We start from the raw sequence: 23,030 nt of genomic DNA on the forward strand, positions 1-23,030 counted from the left end.
GATCTGCTGCAACATGCCTATGTATCTGATTGACACCACTTTTCACTACACAGATGTGGTTATACAACCCTGGTACTTCTCTTGCACTCTTTTCCACGGCTCCCAGTATTTATTCATCACATCTCATATGTACAAGATTTGCCCCTATCCAATCACCACTTAGCTATCTGGTTTCAAAGTTGCAGAAACAGCAGGGATGCAGATATTGAAACACATTTCAATTCAGTACATTATTTGGTTGAAATAAGTCATTTAAAATTATTTCCTCTAAGTTTTTTAACAAAGTCAGTGTCAAGTTTTATCCAACCAGGGAGCAGCAAAGGGAAAACAAAATTAGATTATAGATATGAACAGGTTATGTTGCTTTTTTAAACCTGAACTAACACCTATTGAGTTTGGAAAGTTTATCGGAGCATACTTAGAAAAATATACGCATGATTTTTCTAAACATTGATTCACAAGTGGCTGACCTCAAAAAAAAAAAATATTCATTAAATTATTGATGAGATAGGAGTAAATGCCTTAAGTGAGGAGAAGCTGGAGAGTCCCCATCCCTTCTCCCAAGAATGCACACAAAGAAGCCTTTCTTGACATGGTTCAGGTCCATGGAGTTGAGTACCCCCCAGAGCAGAGAGAAGTCTGTACTTCAGCAAGGAGTTGAGAAGTACAATCTCATGCAAACATCATCCAGCCCTCACAACCTCCTGCAAGGCAGAAATCTTTTTATCCAAAGTAAAGAAGCGCAACCTACCTATGGCCATACAATGAGTTAGCAGCAGAGATTTTTCAGGGAGGTAGCTTGGGGTTTTTTCCCTCCATATATGTACTTCTACACATAGCAAGCAGCCACTCACAAGATCACACGCTAGTGTGAAAGGGGAGCTGTGACAAGAGGGCATATATAATGGATGGGATCCACTGGAGCAACCTGGACAGTCTGCACTGGAAGTATGTGTGTCTAAGCAATTGCAGGCATGCTGCAGCCAGCTCCCAAACTCTAAAAAGTGAGCTATTTCACATGGCTACTTCAGGACAAGGTGAATCACATCTTAAAATTTCTCTGCTGCGCTGCCTCTAAACAGAGCCTGTAGTGCTGCCCAGACCAGCTGCAGGCACCAACCTTGCAGATTAACAGTTAGGCTACACCCATCAAACTTAGCTGGGGTGAGGGAGGTGAATATAACCTCTCTCAGTGACAGGGTATCGATTTCTAACATCAATAAGAGCTGCAATTAGAGTTTTGTGCAGAGTCCCTGTGTACAGCAACAGCATTTAATGCTACAGAAGTAGCTTAAAACTATCCAAGAGAAGCTGAAAGTTACACAGACCAACTCCTCCAAGTGGGGTTTAAATTCTCAGTATGGAATATGAACCAAAGCAAGGGTACGGATTTTGGTGATGGCAGCATGCAGATGTAGTGATGTGCAACAGCTCTCTTACATTCTGCCATTAGAATGCGGCGAACACTCTGTGGCTAAATCCTGACAAGTACAAGCCTTTTCAATGAAAAATTCAACATCTTTTTTCTCACTGTTGGAGGCAATGTGACCTTTTTGTTCCTTCTCACGGACACCTCGGCGCACACTCCCACCTCGGTACGAGTGCGTAAATTCAACACGTTCTCCCAATACACACCTGCAGCCTCAGCACAGCCTTGCTGTGCTTACACACACTCCCTCACCCGGACAGGGCTGGCTCCGGACTCAGTTACCATGCCAGCTGATAAGTGCTTTCACTTATTGTTGGCTTCTGATTGCAAAGATCCACCTTTACCCAGCAGTCCATTTACCCTCAGCAATGATACTGGTTTGGTTTCTTTCACAATGATTCACGTTTTATATTTCGTAAGTTCAAGCACCCACCAGGAGTCTGGCATCATTTCACCAAATAAAAAGAGCTACTACACATCACAAGATAGTAAAGTTCTGGGGTTGTTTGTTTGGGTTTTTTATTTAGATTACTAAAAAATACCGTGATTTTGGGGAAATAATTTTGTGAAATAGCAATAGCAGGAGGAATCTGGATGTTCTCTAACAAGACTCAGTCCAGGAAATACAAGATGTCCCATGCTAAAATGAACATTTTGCTTAATCTTCAGAACCATGTTTACTGCTGCAAATGGACAATTTTTAACCTAAATCATGGAGAATAATATATATACAGTAAAGACCATGAGATATGCCAGTACTTGATTACAATCAACTATCTCAAAGCTTATTCTACTACCATTACTACAGCACTCCGTGCAGCAAATGTGTAAGGGCAACTTGTATATCTGAGGTGGCTTCCAGGCAATGAGATACAGTGTGTTTCTAGAGATGGCTAGTACTGAAGGACAGCTGTCAGTATAGAAGGTTATACAAATGCAATACTTAAGAACTCACTGCTCATGATCCTAAATCTAAAATACAAAACAGATAAATGTGCTAAAGCAACCATTGAGTTGACTCTTGAGCACGTGTGAGTTACAAGACCTGTGATTTCTTAGATGTCTCATCACACACTCAGGGCTAGCCGGCTCCATTCCCTGACCTACTTGCTCAAGAGGTGCATATTACTGAAGCAGCAAGTGACGCACATTTGTGAGAGCCTACAGACTCCAATGCTTGTAAATGCCAAGGAAGCTTCATTTCTTGTGTGAAAGCTGACTGCCAAACTCCACAAAATTGTGCTCAAATTTTCTGTTTTTTTCTGTTGCCCTTGTAAACAGCTATCTGAATCACCGACTCCATCCACCACTGAATGGGTTTCTCTCAAAGAGAAAATTTTAACATTTGCAGGCACAAAGCAGAAAAGATGCTGAAAGCATGGGCATTGCTCACAAGCATGAACAGTGATTCAAAAGAACTGCAGAAAATAAAATTTAGGAGAAAAATTACTGGTTTAAGATCATTGTAGATTTCTTTCTCTAGAAAGGAGGTAGCCATCCTGTGGATCCTTATGCTCATGCAATTTATCAGCAATTGAAAAGCAGCCTTCTCACAGGGACCACATCACCTGAACTGGCAAGAAGGCCAAAATGTCGATCCTCACCCATGAGGGGAAGCAGGCTAATAGAAATAGATGCCAGTAGCACCAAATCACCCCAAAACCAGACTGTATGCTCAACCTAACCTTTTTAAAGTGGAACAGCTGACACTGAAAGAACCAAGCATTTTCATGCTTCACCACTCCTCCACCCTGAAGAGAAATCATACCCATACAGAGGCTCTCCATCGGAGGAAATCATTCACAAACATTTCAGTGGGCCACCTCAAACACATTCTAGAAACTTCAGGGTTTCTTGAGAAAAAAAACAAATTCTTTCTTGGTAAGGCAGCAACTGAACTCTGCTTGAGAAGGATCTTTGTATGTGTGTGTAAGTATGAGTGTGACAATAAAGAAAATACCAAAATAAATTAATAAAATCCCATAGAAGTTGAACCTTTTAACGAAAATTAAGCAGAGTCACTTTAACTCCTCAAAATGTCAGTAACCTGACCCTCAGGACCATTCACTTAACTCCTTAATTATAGACTCTGTTCCTGTAACTGAAATCTAATTAAATTCAATCCTGTGATTACCCAGAACTCAAAAAAAGATAGTGAGACTGCATCTGAAGAGAAGCCACTGCAAGATCAAATGTAGTCTCTTACCACGTTACCCTTTTTCTCTTCAGTTTTCCTTATCAACAATACTTAGTTTAAGCTATTTATTCAGAATAGGAAGGACAAATACCACACAGACCCTGCAAGTGTCCACAGGCAAAGAAGAATTTGATTCACAGGGACCTCCAGCGCCAATCGAAAGGTTCAAACAAAATCTGCTCCTGAAGACCTAAAACAAACCATTTCAACAAAATACAAGGCTGAAAACTCATGTTCTATATTCCCACTGGAAATACGGTGCACATTCTCAACAGCAAGGAAATCACTCAGCAGAGCATTTACCTACAAATGGCTTGAACTTCACTAGAGCTCGTGCAAACCACAGCACAGCCAAATCTAGGGAGCCTCTCTGACAGATGGTCAGGAGGGGCTGTCACTCCCTCAGGCACATCACTTGGCAGGGACACCATGAAGGGTAATGACACATGGTCAGGCTAAGGAAGCATGAGGTCCCCTCTGGCCTGGATGCCACTCACCCATGCAGCACCTTCCTCCAAGGGTGTCACGGCAGAGTGACCCAAGTGACATCAGTGACGTTGCACACCTCCAAAGAGCAGACTTTATGGACATGGCCAGTCCCCTGTAACGGCTTAATACAAATACATCTTGTCTCTCCTTCCCACCCCCATTGCCTGCTGCCTCTGCACACCAGTAATCCCCAGTGATCCAGCCATACTCAAAGCACCAGCCTTGCTCAGAGCTGGGACCTGCACAGGGTCACCCTTAGGCCACCTCTGTTCACAGTGGAGAGCTGCACTGCACAGATTTCGTTACATGACATGTATCCACTCCAGGGCTGCTACCTGAAGAAACTGCAAGTCATATAATGTTAAATGTATACCAATAAGACTCTAGCTCCAGAATTTGACAAGTAGCTGTACTGGCAGGTCACACTGCCTGGACACAACCCTGATGATTTCAGGGTGCTTCTACCCAGTTTCTACCCAAACGTGACCCTGATCACCTAACACACCACAACAGAGCAATCACTCTCCTGTAGAGAACTGGTGCCATATATTCTCATCCCCAAAACACAAAAGTGGTTTTATATTTAGTAAGTGTGGCATTCTCACCAGTACAGCAGAAGCTGGGTTGAGACTAGATGCTCTACTTTCAGGTTTGATATGTAAATATCAAATTCCAGACCCCTAGCAGACTATTCTCACCATCCATTCACACAGCACAAACTATAGGATGTTTGCAAAGTTTTTACACCTTGCAGATGAGATACAGGGGAAAATGTGAATAGGCTTTTTAAAACAGCAAAGCAGATAAGGTATTTTCAATGGCTAATCAGGCTGGGACGACTCCTATATTTTTTTTGTGCACAGTCCAGCTGAATGTTAACAACCAAGCCCATGCTCTGTGCAAGTGTAATAAAAAGGAGGTGCTGTAAAAAAAAAAAAAAAAAATAGATTGAACAGTTTGCCCTGGACTGATAAAGCAGCAAGCAAACAGCACAATTGTACAGAAGCGTGCTTGGTTTGTGAAAGCAGACAGTCTACTCATGTTAGCTCTACAGCTACTATCAATTCCAGTGGAAAAAAAAAAAGGAAAAAAAAAAAAAGAGGAATAAAAATGACATCATTTTCCTTTCCATCTGGAAACATAAGATTCAAAGGAGTGTCCTTCAACACTTTGGATCCTCAGGATATGCCACTTTCTCTTATGAAGTTCAGTTGACTCTGGTCATAGTCATGCTTGAGCAACCTGTAAATCAGTGAACATACCTGATTTTACAGGCTTTCTACTTCAGTCAAAAAGTGTATAATTGTATAATACAGTTATCTACTTATATTTTTAACTAAATTCTTTCTCCTCCTTCACATAGGTCATTTGGGAGTTTTTTTCCTGACATTGATTTCTATATCTAGCTTGCTTGGCAATAAGCTCATCCAATGCATTTTCTGTCTGTTGTTGCTGAAATGCTGACTATACATCCTCTTATCATTAGTGTAAGTGTTTAAATGGAAAAAAAAAAAAAAAAAGGTTTACTATGTGTATGTTTTTTAACAGCTAAGTTTAAAGTTATTTAATAGTGTACAAATTCAATATAAATATATCCTGGCATAGAACAGACACAAATATCCATTTAAATCATCATCAGAACAATCTCCATTTGGAAACATACCCACTTACAAACTACAGAGCAAACAGAAAAGCAGCAACATCTGAACTGGCAGAATCCTACCACCACATACTCATTCATCACTATGCACTGCAGTTCAATTGCTTTCAATAAAACTCAACTTTTTGTTAAAAGTCCTGAGTCAGTAGCATTTGCAGGATTCCCATGACAGTACTGCTGGTAGCTGGAAAATCCATCTGTCTGCATCCTCTTCACATGGCAAGTTCAGGCATACGAGAACAGCACAGTACACAAGACCCTGACTGAGTCCGGACAGAAAGCACACTGCTGTAATCACTCCTGCACACCAGCCACCCCTTCCGTGTTGTTATTGCATATTTTAAGGAACAGCTCGTGTAATCAGGATGCAAGATTAATAGGACAGGACAGATTTCCTTGATTACTGTTCTGGTATAGTGAATAGCCTGAGTTTAAGACAGCAAAGCTCAAAAACAGCCTAAAAGAAAGCCAGAGACAGAAAAAAAAAAAAAAAAAAATATATATATATATATATGTACGTGGCAGCATAAAGGAAGAGAAGTTTATACATGATTTATAAGCACCTGCAGACCATCTCCTTTCCTCTACAACAGATGAGACAACTGCCACAACTGAAGTACTGCTTTCCCTACAATTTCTTTCCATAGCATCGTTATATAACTCAACAATGCAAGGGGACCAGGAAACTTTCTAAACCAGAGCTTTCAATGTGCATATAGTGCATAAGAGGGAAGAGGACACTGTTGTGCAACAATCAATTGCAAGAATCAGGAACAGCACCAGAAAAAATAGTAGAGGCTAGAAACTAGTAGAAGAGAATTAATTTTGATGAAAATTCCAGGAACACCGATGCCATTGAACAGGTCAGAGATAGCTGTTCCCAAAGGCAGCAAAGGAAACAAGCGTCAGCACTGTTAATTTCAGAATGATTAAATCTAAATACAAGCAGCTTTTATTTTCTCAGGGGCTTTCTAATAAAGACAAATGTGTAGAATGAGGGATGTGCCACAACAACAAAGAGACACAAAATGCATGTAAATCATTAGAGGTGTTTGCTACTAGGCTTTGTTGAAATCTCTCAAGCTATCCAGTTCCAATAAATGACTTTGCATTGTATGTCCTCACGCCTAATAACAACACGTTTGTCAAAGGCGTACAGAAACACTTGAAAAAAAAGTCTACGGGCAAAAGAAGAACAAGGGTTATAATGTCATCTAGAATTATTTAGTAAATGTTTTCATTTGCATAGTCCACCAGCTGCAGCTCTGCAAAATGCTGGAGATAACATGATGACTATGACAGCTGTTAACAGAACCTGAAGGCTTCAACAAAAATGGTAATAATAAATGGCAGTTGTGCTATGGTATGTTTTTTAAAACACAAAAGAATAAACCACCACTTAGTAAACTCACACCAGCTTTTTAAAAAGCTGGTTTAGGGTGGAATTATAATTTGCAAAATCCCAATTTTCAGGTCTTAGTATAATTATTATTTAGTACGTACTATAGCAAGCGCTCCCCTGTATTCTCTCTCCAGCCCTACTGCAGCTCTGCATGTTTCCCTATCCCTAATATAGAGATCCTGAATATGACATTATAATCATGAAAGCTTACACCTACGAGGGGAAAACATGCTTTCTTCAAGCACTGCATGCAGAAGGGATTAAAAAGTTTTGGTAGATTGAGTTCCTTTTAAATCAGCATCAGTATCACAGTAGTCTACAAGCAAAGCTGAGACCAAGGCAATTAACCCCATCAATCTAAAACAAATGCATATGCATGAAGACAATTCTTTCTTACCAGCACCAGCTGAACACTATTAAAGCACTTACTGTCTACCTCAGATTTTTTTGCCCGTGACCACTTTATTTACCACACTTCTGTATTACAAGAAAATTACAGCACTTTAATGAGAGAAAAAAAGAAAAAAATTCACTAGCATGGATCAATATACTCCCTTCTATAAATCTCTCATATTTAAGACAGATAACAGCACTGACTGATTGCCTTCTGGCTTCAGTGTGTCACTTAACTTCAAAAAAAGAAAATCACTATTCATAAATCACTTTAGATAGGTATACTAGAGTCAAACATAAGCATTTCCTCTGCTTTCATTCTCAGTTATAAACATTTAAACAAGTATGCAATACTGGAATCAACATCCTCACTGACAAGTACAGATTACTATACAGAAGTTTCAGCCACAGTATAAATAAATTGAAAAACTTTAGATAAGAAACAGAAATTATTAAGTAGTTTAACATGATAGACTCCACATTTTTCTGGGAGGAAAAGACTTGCTTTTCAACAGCTTATTTCCACAAGATATTCCCTTTTCAGCTTGGCAAAGCATGGCATGTCTTTTCATATGGAGGCGGAGCTACAGGAGAGCAGAAGGATTAAATACAGCAATATTTTACCACATCCTTACTAGAGGGGAAAGATAGTCTTGCAGTTAACAAGTCAGTAGGTCGGCACTATATTTCCAGCTCAGTGCCGAACTGCTTGTGTGGTCCTGGACCAGCCAGCAAACTCCTGTACCTCCCTTCCCCACGCACTCCCTGGGGATAATTACATACTTGCCAAATTCATGCTACGATGTCTCTTTGCAAATTTGGGCTTTGAAGGAAGAAGGTGGCAAAGCACAGAAGGAAATTGCGCATTTAAGAGGAGAAGCAACCAGAGAGCCATCTCCTTGCTTCTAGTTTGGGTGTTGCATACTGTTATAACTGATGGGCGCATCACAGCTTTGCTGCAGTACAGACAACCAGTACAGCAAAGTACTTTTCCCTTTCCGAAGGTAACATAAAGATGCAGTGAAAAACCACAGAAGGACTTTATGCAAGTACCCACTCTCTGCAATTAGCATCATGCTGTTGTGAAACGCAATGCACAAGGTCCTCACAGAGGACACGATGCTGCTCCCAGGTGCGTGCCCCCATTCTCCATCACCTGTAATTGGCATAAACCTACACAGCTTCCCAGTTAATGCAGGGCTGTGTTGGGAGAGCAGCAATTCAAAGGAGCCCACTCCTACTCTGTGCCCCTATTTCACACCTGAGAAAGCAGCATACAGATACATACATTTCCCTTCTCAAATCACAGCATCAATGAAGCAAAACTAACTAGATATTTTCTGTATCTTCACAACTGGATTCAGGTCAGTGCTTCTGAAAGGAACCAAAAGACACTGCCTCTGTTTTCTTAAATCCTAACCACAACAGTTATCATCTCCCCCACTCACTTCTACAGATACCTCTTTCCATACCTCAGGTTCCTGCACACTTGGAAATTTCTTAAAATGGAGTAAGGAAAAGTTGTCACGCAAAAAATACCTTTCAGTTTTTTACAATGTAATAGTAAAGTCACATTAAACTTCTCTGCAGACACTCTGATTTGTGAAGTACAGCCGAGTGAGTGAATCCCTTAACTGTTCAGGGACACAAAACATATGGTCTTCCCTAACAATCTGTACAACCTGTACGCATAATCTTACCTCCATGTTACAAAGAAAGGCAATTTGAAGTAGTTCATCCTATAATGAAGGCAAGCTATAAAACCCATTAATCTACTAGAGAGGAATATGCCACGGCAACCCAACCATGCTGCAAGGTGCTCCGCTCACCTTGCAGCAGAGCTGGTGCCTGTGCAGCACACAGCAAGCACAGCTCAGCAGCAGCAAGTCTGGATACAAGTGTGAAAATTCAAGTCCACAGCAATGACCATGGCAAAAATATGAGTAAAGATATGACGAGGAAAAGCCTCCATACTTTTAAACATTTGAATTTCAAGTGGATTTATCAGCGGATTTCCAAAGACTTCCAAAATGGACAGCTCCTGTGCCAGTGCACAGCTAAAAAATTACTTAAAAAGTGCTATGAAGTTCTTGCTAAATAGTGTCATCACCATTAAAGTGACCTACGTACTAATAAAGCACAGATCTAGTTGTAATTAGTGGAATTCTATACTTAACATAATATGCGTTTAAATCCATGCTTAAAAAAAACACTGAAGCAGTAGATTTTATTAGTTCCACTTTTTCCTTCTGCCTATTTACATTTATTTCAAAATTACTCTAATATTTGGTTTTCCTTCTCCACTTAACATTTCGAAACCAGCAGAGACAACTGAAGCTAAAAGCCTTGTCCTGCTGCTGGTGTATCACCAACAGATGTTCAGAGCACTTAATTGCAAGGCTGCAATCTGCTCTCTGAAGAAGGCTGGTAGCAGGTGTGATGATCTGGTCTGCAGAACAAACTACATATAAAGATGCAAGAGGGTCGGGGGGAGGACTCCACCACTTTGAACAAGCAGGCCTACAAATCCAACATGCTATGTAACAGCAGAGGAAGGCAGAGGGGAGCTACAAAGTTAAAACAGAAAAATCTTGGCATTTTTGAGCTCAGTGTCCGATTTTACAGCTTTTCACACACTGCAAAGCAAGCAGGTAAACACAACAGCAGGTTGACTCCCATTTGCTGTTGATGCTGAGAAAGGTAGAATTTGTAATTGCAAAGAACAGACCCTCCTCTTTACTGCATCTAGGCACAGTTTACAACTCTGAAGCCGTGTGGTCTTCACCGAAGGCTGGCTTTCTGAGCAGCGCATCAGGTGAAAGGCAGGCTGCAAAGAGCTGTTTATTACAAACTGATTTCAGATCTCTGCTCCTCTTCTCAGCTTGTAGCTTACGCTGCAGAATAACACAAAACACAAAGTGAATTATTACATTCTGCACTTGAGTTCAGAAAGGAACAATGCACTTTTTGGAAAAAGCAACAGGGAAATTCTGGATGTAAAACACCACACTTCTAAAAGAAGAATTCATTATGGAAATTTTTTTATTATTATTATTTCAGTATCACATACAACTTTAATCTCCAAAAATAATCAAGGAAAAATTGTATACTCATTGTGTCTTAAAACGGATCTCTATTCACTATGTCTTTGGCATCCACCAAACTTTGGAAACAAAGCCTTTCAGAAGGCAACCAAATACTGGCACACTGAGTCCGAAGCAACTTGTGGAGGCAGCTAGAGTTAGAGCAGTCTTTACACACTGTCTAATCACAGATATAATACATGGTCTAATAAAGGGAAATAGACCACCTATAAAACAAGACATAAGTTTTACAAAATCAGCTATTATGATTTACAGATTCAAAATAGTTTAATAACTTTCACATAAAACAAAGGAAAAAAATCCCTCTTTTAATTGTGGTCTGCTATGAGACCAAGCAAATGCTGAGTTATGAAATGGAAGTCATTCCAAACAAAATAGACCATTCCTACAAACAGGACTCATACAAGGCTATGGTAAATATTTAACCACTCAAATCAACAGAAGAGTAGCATTCATGCATGAGCAATTACAGGCCAACCTTGAGAACATTTTTAGAAAGGGGACTCCCACACGGGTCTATCTGATCACCCCGTACAGCCTGCAGGAAGACATCAGACCGCTGCCCAAACTTTTCCTTAACGATTTAGCTCAGCACTTCTCCTACAAGTCACTGGCCAACAGAAAAAAAACACTATGAAAAGCAGATTTAGACTCAGTCCGAAATACACGATTGTCCAAAAAAGTATCTCAGAAGTAGATTTATGATACAATTCCCTTTAGCAGCTTGTTTAGACTTCTCCAGATGCTAAAAGGTAAACAGCAGTACATCCAAGCTAATTACTTCATATTCAAATATCAAAAGAATATTTAACTCGGCACAAATTAGCTTTTCATACAAGCTAGCTCCCCTTTGCTGCTGCTTTCATTCCCCAGCTAGGGAATTCCACCAGCAAAGGAAAATTCCTAACTCCACAGAGACAGGGCAAGAACCAGAAGACTTTTCAGCGAAATATTTTATGAACCCCAAAAGATACAATACTGGATACTCATTATCTGTACATTCCAATTTAGCAGGGGGCTTCAAGCTAGCAATAGTTATTCTGTGGCAACGCCAAAGCAACAAAATGGTCATCCGTACTAATAAAAGAGAAATTTATAAGACACTGATAACAATAACATTTCACGCATATTAACAACTAGGTTTAGCATTATGTTCTGAAGTGATTGCTGGGCACGGGGTGAGACTACTCCCTTGTCCAATATAAGCACAAGTTAAATGCACTGTTTTACATGCAGAGCCTAACATTTTCTTTTTAGACCAGGTTAGCTAAGTCTAGAAAATATAGAAGGTTTCCTCTTTAATCAAATGGCAGCACTTAAACATACAAATATTTTGCATAAAGTTACAGACACTTAAAACCACGTTCACTAGCTGTTTTACAACACAGAGCCTATGCTGACAACTCCAAACTTAAAAGACCTACTTATTTCCCCCAGTCCACTTTTTGCTGCAATTTCTTAGTTCAGACTTAAAATTTTCCAGAATTATTACAGACCACATTTATTTGTGCTATTTTGCATTTGAAGAAAAACTAGAAAAAGCAATAAAAGCTGCTGTTAAGAAAACTCAGCAGAGCAGAAAACATCAAACCTATCTTCCCAACTCAGTATTCCTAACGCCAGAAAAAAAACCCTGTTCAGTATAGGATTTAGAAGTGATGCTCTGAACTCAAACCACGCCCAGAAGACAGGACTCCCAGCTTGACTGAGTGAGGACAGAGGTGGTGTCCCGTGTGCTGGGGCTTTTCCTTTGCCCCATCCCCAGCCGCCTTGGACCTACAGCGCGCAACAGAAGCAGCATCTTCGTCAACATGAAACAGTTAACTTGGTACACACCCTCACCTCGATCCAAACTCGCGCTGCCACCTGAGCACTGAGCACCCTCACAGGAGACCTACAGGAGCTGGAAGCTCAGCCCAGGAGAGCCACGTCCATGGCCAGGCTGGGCTCCCCTCATCGCCCTCAGAAAGAAGCAGCATTACTCCTCTTACCCAGTGCTCATCTCTCTGTAATAAAAGGCAAAAACCTGTAGCAGAACAAGCAAGACGTATGAAGATGACTACTCTCCAACTGGTTAAATACTTACAATTGCACAATTTATTTTTTTTTTTTAACTTTCATCACTGCCTAACATTTCAAGCTAGCAGTCTTCCAGCAGCCTGGTACTGCCAAAAGGTGGAGATAAATTCAAGGGGGGGTAAAACCCTTTCCCTCTTAATCTTCCCAGGCTGCACACAGCACCGAGTCCAGAGACTCATTCACCAGGAACAGCTAGCCACCACAGCCCAGCCGCCTAAATTCTTTTGGTAGTTGTAGCTGGCCACTTTCCCAGCACTCACAGCTGCAGGCAAGCAGTCTTCACAGGAAGGCAGAGGGGAAAAAACTGACAGCACAAACAAATGCACACTTAAAAAAATGCAAATAACTCTTGGTACAACAGGTTCTTGGAGAGACCAAATTAAATCAAGCCTTGTTATTCCACTTAGCGGTTTATTAAAGAAGCTAAAGGTTCTAAAGCTTCCAATTTATTCTTTTTTTTTTAACTGTCATTTAAGTTGTTATAGCAACAAAACTTTTAGGCTACTTGGTCTCAGAGACACTCCAACATCCCTAGATGTAATTTTTCCAATTTTTATTAAATTCTGCTCCTGTTCCTTCCTGTCCAGAAGGACTCCTAGAACTTGGAACAAAGTTGTTCTTCTCATTATATGCGCAAAGAGGTCTATCTCTGCAAGTTTCTCACAAGTAGGATATTGCTTCTGACATTTAATAGAGAAGAAAAAAAAACATTGTGTGGCCTTTGCCTAGGGGGAAGATAGAGTAACTCAACAACTTTGAAAGCACATGCAAAAAAGATGGGGTAAGGTGAAGCTACTTTTTTATTTAGTAAGTGTGACTACATTTCTTCAAACAAACGAAAACACCTAGAGTGGGTGCCACACGCAAACATACAGGCACTCCCAAAAGTCCTATCTCCATTTAAAACGTTTTATGCCCACGTAATTTTTTTTTTCCTATTAGTAATACAACATGAACACCAGAAACATTTAAAATTGCCATTCTAAGTCTGTAAATACATGCATACCCGGAACAAAAATCTTACAAACGTGGCCACTTAAAAAGAAAACTGCTAACGATATACCAGCTTGCTCCTCCTGAAAGGATTCAAAATCTTGCTGCATTAGCAGCAGGCTGAGCGTGAGAGAATGTGGAAAGTACGGCCAAAAATGTGACATCGCTTCTCCAAAATAGTGTCTATTTTCCCTACCAAATCAAAGATTCACTACTTTCACTAAGCTTATTGCCCAAAAAGGGAAGCTTCCTATAATATATTCCACAAGTTTCTTTTTAAAAAGGAAGCCTTTTGGGTGACATCTGTTGTGCCACTGCGGTCAATTTCTCATCCTCCTCCTAAACTGACCACTTACCTCCAGGGCATCAAGTTATCAAGTTTCTTCCCATCTTCAGCTCTGTATATTTGTCCATACTTAATTTAGCCCATTACTATCTTCCTTCCACACAAACTGTTTCCCTCTTGTGAAAGAAAAGGTACTAGGATTTACGCTTATCTATCCTTACCCCAAAAGCACTTTCTTTCCCCAGTCTCCAAGGTCAGCCAAGCCTTTTTGCCTCTCCTACAGAAGACCACCCTTCTCCCCACAGTCATTTTCCTTCTGCCATCCCCGTCTCTTACCATAAAAGTCCTGATGAGCTGGAAATGCAACAATCCAGGAGGTGACACCCACCAACTGCTCCAGGACCAGAGCACGGTGCCTGGCAGGAACACAGCCCAGCTCCTGGGGTGCTAATCTTTGCTCCTGGGATGCAAGAGTCACGCTCCCTTCTCAGGGAAACACACTTGGTCTCTATTACTCTTCCCCCCCACTGGAGACCTTGGCCCTGAGATGTAGTATGTGGTATCTAGTCCAAGAGTTTTTAGTAGGAATACATTTCTCCTCTTGTCTGGGACTAAATATATTGTTTATCGTGTATCACTGTGCAGTAAGAAACTGAAGTAGGAAATAAGTTATGTCATGTACCAGCTACCCGATTCAAAAAGAACCGCAGCAAATACTGCAACAAAAAAGTTATTAAAATTATTTCTCATTTAACAGGTATCTGGAACCAATTTGAGAAAATACCTAAGGCTATCAGTAAGTAAATAAAAATCTGACATTGCTAAAATATTGTAACAAGTAAAATTAATGTGATTAAAACAAAAAGGCTCTAATGCTCACTTAATTTAAAATTATTTTTCCCCAATTTAGAATTTGACTCATTTCTCTTTCACTAGTAATATTAGTAATTTTGACAAGTATTATGTACATCTGTGGTGCTGTATTTTTTTCCTTATTTTTTTTAAACAGCACCACCAGATTATGTAAGTTAGCTCAAAGGCAGTTTAGTTTTTTGGTGGGTTTTTTTCTGTCTTGCAGTACCAGACTTGCTGTGCATTACAGTAAAATGACCTCAAAAAAACAAGCAAAACATATAATGCATATTAAAATAGGAGGGGGGGGGGGAGAAATAAAGCACAGATGCCCTAAAGTATCTTGCAGAATTTTTTAATACTTTTTGCTCCACTTTTTATTTTCTTACTGCTCACAAAATATTTCTGAGTGAGAACATCTGTGCTATACTCTGGATTGATGTTAGAGGAATTCCACTTTATTTTCAATATACATAAGCATTGGTTCAGCATTGTTGCCGTTTTATCCATTCAATTTATATTTGGATGAAAAGGTTTGTTTTCCTTTGAAGAATCAGGAAATTGTTCTAAAGCCACATGAACCGTGTTCTCTATAACTAACGTCACCAGCATTTCTCCCCCATTTACTCTATCTTATTTTACCAGATTAAATGTGCCACAACCAAAAGATGTCGTAGTCTGGTACAACTGAGAAAGTGTTACTTCCAGTGGTGTTTTTATAACAGAACCAAAACATCTGTGACCGTTACAAGCAAAGTTAAAGTGTAAAAAGCTATGAGAATCAGATGGTGTTCCACTGGTGGAAGGCTGTCGCCCAGGAGAAGAGAGGCTGGCAACTCCCTAAACCCCAAAATGCCTCCAGGAACTGTTCTCTGAAGGCACTGAGCACTTTCACAGGCTCCTCTGCCGTCACCCCCTCAGAGCTACAGGAATTGCTCACAGCAGCTAAACGATGGGTTTGCTCAAAGGGAAATCGCTCTCGAGCCACTCTTCCACAAACACACACTTCACTTTGATCACCATTACTTAAAGCCGAAATACTGAGAAACCACATAATGCCAAATTGAAAGCAATGACGTATCCCGTCCAGCTAAAGATAGGTGCTGCTCACATCAGCCAGCCACCGCAGCACCACACATACCCTTTACTGATAGCACCCTCAAAGCTGAAAGGCTCGCATGCTGTATGCTTTTTACGCCACTCTTTGTAAGCACCACAGAACTCAGCCTTCCTCTTCATTAGCCTTGAATAATCCCAAAAACGTTTACCCTGCTTGCTCTAACAAGGGTACGGCGGCAAGAACTGGCAGAGAGGGGCTGCAGCAAAGCCCTGCCCAAGGTGCCCCTGGGCTTGTGTGGCTCCCCACCTCCGGAGCCACAGGTCCCCTCAGGCACACTGCTGCTGTTCCCATGGCAAGGGGCCTCCACAGCCGCTGCCACGCTTCATCCAAAGGTTCATTCCTACCTTCACCCTGCAACTTCTCCTGCAATGAGTGAGAGTCACCTGTATTCACAACAGAGGACAACGACAGGAAAGCATTCATTTCCTTGAAAAGGCATAGAAAGTTGAAGAGAAAAGGTTAAAATGGAGTTTTCCATAATGAGCAGAGGGAAATAAATCATCACTACATGCAAAACACAGCCTTGCATTTCCAGCACCAACTCCCAAACCTGCAGGATCATGCGACAGCTTTCTAAACATGAAGCAATCGTGACCCATTTCAGTACTTTTCTTCCTTAAATTAGCAGCTCTCCACTGCTGTTCACAGCTTTCACCAAGCCACAGGAGAGCGAAGCTACCCATCAGCTGCCTTTCACTGCTACTGCTGCTGGGAGCCCAACATCAGCAAGGAGGTCAAGAGCCAGCTTGAGAAAATTGCCAGCAGCCCCAGGGAACCTGGGCTTTCCTGGTTGACCTCAGGTAAATCAATGAAATACTCCCCAGCCAATAGCAAATGCAGAGCCCAGAGACTTCATCCTGGTGGTGTCGGCTAGCAGTAAAACAGTCAACTGGGCAGCAGGACTGAGAAGGGGGGTGGGGGGTGTTGGTTCTTTTTTGGGGGGGAGAGGGTTCCTGAACATTCTGGAAACAGCCTATAAGATTTCTTTCTACTTGAAACAGGCTCCAGACTTACGCAAGTATCAAAATGAAATCTAATTCTAAAAAAAAAAAAAAAAAAAATTTATGCTAAATTTATCCATTGTGGCCCTTCAGTATTTTCATTACAATTTTAAAGGGGTCTCTGCATGGGCGCTGTGGAGGACCCAGCTAAGCCTGCGTCCAAAACAGCTAGACTCAAGCAGGGAACGTGCTAAGACCAATACAAACCCCAAGTAAAATCAGCAAATTTTCATACCAATCCACGCCGTGTCTTAGGATCTATAAACAATGCCCCAGAGACAGTCATAAACAACTGTGAAACTGTTCGCTTTGCAGAATATAAAAAGCATCAAAGTCGTCATTGGGTACCTGGAAGACAACCTGCTGTCCGGGAGCTGACTTTTAAGCAAATCATCTCAGCTCCCAGTTAGCTGCCACTGGGAAGGGGGTGGGGGGAATACCAAAAACAGGAAGAAAAAAAAAAAAAAGCATCACACATTCACTGAGACTACTTCTCTTCTGATGAATGTCAGACATACCAAAGAGGTGGAGCTTTAAGCTCTGGGTGGCTTGAGCTTCCTAAATACAAATTATGTGAGAATATGGTCATTTGACACCTGTTACCTTTGCTTACACAGCCAACTTTCCCCGAACTCTGGTCTCTTATCAGCAACTGCCTTCAAATGCTATCAATGAGCAGACTGCAATTTCTTTTCACAAATATTAACATAGCACAGCTTTTAAATTAACAATTCAAGCATTGTTCCATACATCACAAATGCCTGAAAACTTTATCTCCCATAACATTAGGTGGGAGGTGGGGGGAAAGGTGTCTCAAAAAGGTCCTCCTAAAATCTTTTTTGATTCAGCAGGAAAACTTCTACTTACTTAATCTATACAATTGGGGTTATAAACAAGGTCTAGGAACCTGACTACAACCTCATGGTATGCAGGATGCCAGACCCAACTACCACAGAGACTGAACGATCCCCATAGGGTTTGAACAACTCCTACAAATCTGTTATTTCTTATTTCATGTTCTTGTTTACCATGTTCAATTACATCACACAAAGACAATACAGCAACAACGAAAATTAAAAAGAAACATACTATGCCTACCCATTATCTATGCATGCTTATTTACACCTGCGAGAAAAAGAAGATAAAAAGTGAAACACTTACAATATCCCAAGAAACCCAATGCACACAAGGATTATGGTTACAGTCAAGTCACCAGAAAAAAAAGTCGGAAATGTCTCTGGCTGCAACTAGATCAATCCAAAGCTACAGGATGCGCAATTATTTCTTTTTGCTAAAAGGTTACCCGATACATCATTTCTGTAATAACTTTCCACATTTTAACACCGGCTTATAGTCAATCATTTCATAAACATGATCTCAACTGTGTATCTGTCTGCTCCCTTTTGGAGCAGCTCATCATCACTTGTCATTAATGTTAAGCCAGTCAGGTGTGGCTGACTTCCCCTCCTCAAAATCCCTCTTACCTTCTTGCCAGCATTTTTTTATCATTATATTAATTGCTAGGAAGCCACAAGCAGGACTACATCAACACAAAACCTGCACAGCCCCTACCCAGCAGGGTTTGGAGAACGCACCTACCATTTCTCAGGCCAGCTGACCCCTGCCCAAATTGTACTCATTTAACAGTCACTCAGAAATTGTTAACAGTAGCCGCATCAGTCCAGCCACACAAACAGCATCACTAGCATGCCACCACACAAACAAGGTTTCAATAAGCATGATCATTTTTTGCTGACTCCAGTTGCCCTGGACAAGGTGGGCTTTACAAACATCTCTTATCATTTGCTTGTTCATTCCCCACAAACACAACTTGATGAAAAAATGGATCATGTTTCAGACACAAACCTTTTTTTGGAATAAAAGTAAAGGAACAGAAAGATTTCCTATGCATGCTACACAGACCAAACTTCAAGCACAGCCTGGCATATTAATAACTTATTCCATATATAAAGATTTAGCGTTGACAGTAGTGTTAACCCATAATGAATTTTTTGAGATTTATGAATCCTCATCAAAGACAACTGCATCCAGAACTAACTGCAGTAACTAGGTGTGTTATCTATATGCTTTTTAAGTCTTAAAATTTTACAGAGAAGAGAACTTTACTATTATGTGGATTATTTTCCATAAATATTTTTTTCCATTCTTGACATGTCTCTTCAACCTAAATAGTACCAAGCCAAACTAAAGTGAGGTCAAATCTTGACGTTACTTGCTCCTGGCAGTCCACAAGCATGATACCAGGCTGCCTCACCACGATTGCAGAGGTATGTCAGAAGCGCTCACCATGCAGATCACTAATTGCTAATCACAACCTGGAAACCATGACAAAGCAGGAGGTAATCTGGGAACGGCTGACAACTCAGTTTGCAGAGGTTTCAAGCAGTTCTCCTGAAGGAACTGCTGCATACAGTGGATACATTTTTGCAGGATGAGAAATGCTGGTTTTCCTGTAAGTATGATAACCATAAACTTAATACAAATATTTCGAATAGTCTTCCACCAGATATGCCTTTTTTCTGTAACAGCACAGGGGTGGTGAAGTAGATTTCAGTGTCAGCTTGATAACAGCTGCCAGATTGTTATGTTCATATGCGCACACATACATTCATCCTCTTGGTTTAGGAATTACTTTTTCCCTCCTCCTGCCTCTTTCTGAAGTGAAGATTTGCTCATCTGCTGCACTAGTTTAGGGAAAAAAAAAAAAAAAACACCACCTAACTGCTATAAAAAGGGTAACCTATGAAACTCTGCCATTAAAACCATGAAATTACTACGTTACTCTACAGAGAGCTCAGCAAACAGCACCGTACATTTAATTACAAGACACGGAGGATCCATCTCCTTATTACTTAAACATTGCCACAGAAAATCTTTGGTGAATTTAAATCAAAAGTAAGGTCTGACTGTGACCATATAAGACGCTCAAAGAAAGCCCATGAACTGTTACTGTTTTCAGCCACAGTATTTCCATATAATAAAAACAATCTTAGTAATTATGGCCACCTCAGGTCCACACCAGTGGCATATAGCATAACCACTATATAAATACTAATAAATAAAACCACCGTGTCATTTTAAACACAAGACCGGGAGCTTCGGTTACTAGGGGCTAGTGAAAGTCTGGCTGCACCTCTGCAAAATGTCTGTTTAGTAAACACACAGGCATGTTCAAAGAGAAATTGACATTATTTTTCCTGTGTGTTTCCAGAGGTGGGTCATTTCTTTCCTAAACAAACCTACACATTTGCAACTATGTAACCTTTCCCCGGTGACCGGCAGGCATTCTTCTCCTGCTCACTACTGCAATCACTTGCAGGCTTGACATTATACTGCAGAAGGTAATTGCCATCCCTTCGTGCAATTTAACAGCTGGAAACAAGGGCGCAGTCCAGTGCCACACGAGTTACACAGGCCACAGTTTTGGAACGTAACACATCAAAATAATTGACTTTATTAACGGTGTAACACCAATGAACAAACCCTGCAAACACTTCTCATCCGAACGGCCCAGTGAGGCATTCGGTGCTCCCTCAAGGGACACACTCCACTGCTCTATGGCCTACCTTAACCGGAAAGGTACTTTTGGCCACCGTCTCCTACATGCATTAACTGCCATATATAAACAGCAGCTGGTATGTAGCCACGGCCATATCCCAGTGAATTGTTTTACTCTTTTTTTCCAGCCAGACTCACAACTGTGTTACAGGAGGAATAGTAAAAACAGAGACACAATGTGTTAGTGCTGTTCACCACCACGTTCTTCCGGATTCACGTGCGAAGGTAACAGGAACCTCAGTTACTTTTCTCCTCCCAGCAACTGGAATTCTGAGAAAACCAATCTTAAAAATTTTCTTGGGAATCACTTCGAACCAATCAACCTACTGCTCACAGTATTCTTTCCACTGCAGGTTTCAGAGAGCCTGGCAGTTAGTATTTGCCAAAGCAAAACTTCCAGGTGCTTAAGTGTACGGAGCGTCAGGAGGGCTGAGGGGAAAAGCACGCCCGGCTGCCTGCATGGATCAGGTAGAGCACAGGGGAACGGCGCTGCTCAAGTTCTCAGCCAACGACGGTCACATTATCCCAACAAACCAGTTGATTAAAAAGAAGTTTGCAGCACCCAGAGGAAAGTACAGAAAGAAAGAAAGAAAGAAAACCACACACAACGAAAGAAGAGAAAAGCAAAAAACAAAGCCCAACAAGTCGCCTGTGGCAGGAAAGCCAAGTGTGCAGCTGCCTGCGCACCCACAGCCAGGGATTTCAACATGGGGCTGAGGGCGGCCGGCGCAGGCGGCACCGGGCTCAGCCCCGCCGCGGGCCGGGCCGGGCCGCCGCTCCCCGCGCCCCCGGGCACCGCGGGCGCCTCACGCACAGGCGGAGCCGCCCCCCACAGCCCCCAGCGGCGCGGAAGGCGCGCAGGCTACGCGGGCGGCCGCGCTGCGGCGGGGCCCCCCCGGACCCTCGTCCGGCCCGGGGGGGGCGGCCCGCGGGGCGCAGCCGGACGCCCCTGCGGCGGGCTCCCCTCCCACCGCCCTCCCCGCCGGGCCTGGAGGGCCGGGAAGCCTGGGGCTGGATTTCCAGCTCTCCGCGGCGAGTCCCGCCTCGGCCCCGCCACCGCCGGCCCTTGCGCCGCTTTCCCGGCCGGGCTGGGGCGGCCCCCGCGCCGACACCCCCGGGGGCCGCCACCTCGCCGCCAGGCACCGGCGAACAAAGGGCCGCGGCCCGCCAGGCGCCCGCGGGGAGCCGCGCTGGCCGCCGCGGAGGGGCCGCCCCCCCCCCCCTCCCGGCTCCCCTCGGCGGCGCCGGGCACACGCTCCCCGGAGGGCTCCGCCGCTGCCGGCCGGCCCCGGCCCCGCTCCCGCCGCCCCAGCGGGGCAGCCCGGACTTTCCCCCTCGCTTCCCTCTCCGCTCCGGGAAGCGCCATATTGATCGCGGGCGCCGCTCCCCGCGCCCCTCACCTTGGCGATCGCCTTCTTGTACCGGGTCACCGCTTGCTGGATCAGGCTGAAAACTTTCATGTTCCCGTCCCCGCAGGGCACGACCACCCGCGTCCTCCCGAAGCACACGGTGACTTTCATCCTGCGCGGCCGGGGGGGCTCCCGCGTCCCTCCGGCCCCGTGCAGCCTTCCTCCTCCGCCTCCTCCTCCCCCTCTCCGCCCTCCGCCACGGCCGCCCCCCGGCGGGGCGCGGCGCTCAGCCCCCGGCCGCCGCCGAGCTGCCGCTGCAGGCGCGCTGGCTCCGCGGCCGGCGCGGCGAGGGGAGGGCAGCGCGGCCGGTGCTGCCGTGCCGAGGGAGCGCGGCCGAGCGGCGAGCCGGGGGCCGCTCACATGCCGCGGCGCTGCCCGCTGCCCTGCGGCCACCTGCTCGGCGCCTGCCCCGGCGCGCAGCGGCGGCGGGCGGGGCGGTGGCGGTGCTGCCTCCCCGCTCCGGAGGCGTGGGGCGGTGCAGCGGGGCGGGGGCAGCCGGCCGGCTCCGCGGGGCGCTGGGCAGCGCGGCCGGGGCGGGGGGCGCCGGCGGTGCCGGGCGGGGAGCGGGCCCGGCGGCCGGGGCTCGATACGCGGCGGCGGCACGGCCCGCCCCGGCGCTGGGGCGGAGCGGAGTGGGGCGGGGGGTGCCCGAACCGAGCCCCGGGGGTGTGCGGCGGCGTCCGCCTCCTCTACCCTGCCGGGGCCCGGGACGGCAGGGCCGAGGCCGAACCAGCGCCGGGAGCCCCGCAGACCCCGCGGCCCTCGCCCCTGGTGGCGCCCTCGGGGGCGGGCGGGCGGGCGCTGCCTGCTGCCCCGCTTCCTCAGTCCGGGGGGCGTGGGGGAGGCCGGCAGCGAACGGGCGCAGCGGCCAGCGGAGGGTTCCCGCTGCCCCTGCCGGCGTCTGGCGAGGGCCGCCGGGCACAGGCCAAGTCAGACGGTCTTCGTGGTCCTTTGGGTGTCTGCTAACGTAACAGAACCCGCACAGCAAAAACGGGTGCGGCATCAGTAACGCCCGCATCAATGGAACCGCTGAGCAA

At 44.0% G+C, this 23,030-nt stretch overlaps 1 protein-coding gene across 15 annotated transcripts in view; it reads right to left on the bottom strand.

Annotated features, from left to right (window-relative positions):
- PARD3 (par-3 family cell polarity regulator) overlaps positions 1-22,460 on the bottom strand; it is a 459,181-nt gene extending 436,721 nt beyond the window's left edge. For 5 of the 15 annotated variants that reach the window (XM_056335028.1, XM_056335027.1, XM_056335019.1 and 2 more), the window contains exon 1: positions 21,985-22,458. In XM_056335028.1, the coding sequence (XP_056191003.1) occupies positions 21,985-22,104 (120 nt within the window). In that variant the 5' untranslated portion in view covers positions 22,105-22,458. Of the gene's footprint in view, positions 1-21,984 lie in introns of all 15 variants that reach the window. The other 10 variants (XM_056335025.1, XM_056335014.1, XM_056335026.1 and 7 more) reach the window with 5 other exon arrangements.
- Between the last annotated feature and the right edge of the window lie 570 nt (positions 22,461-23,030).

Source organism: Falco biarmicus, chromosome 4, assembly GCF_023638135.1.
Source record: "Falco biarmicus isolate bFalBia1 chromosome 4, bFalBia1.pri, whole genome shotgun sequence".
Classification (NCBI taxonomy): domain Eukaryota; kingdom Metazoa; phylum Chordata; class Aves; order Falconiformes; family Falconidae; genus Falco; species Falco biarmicus.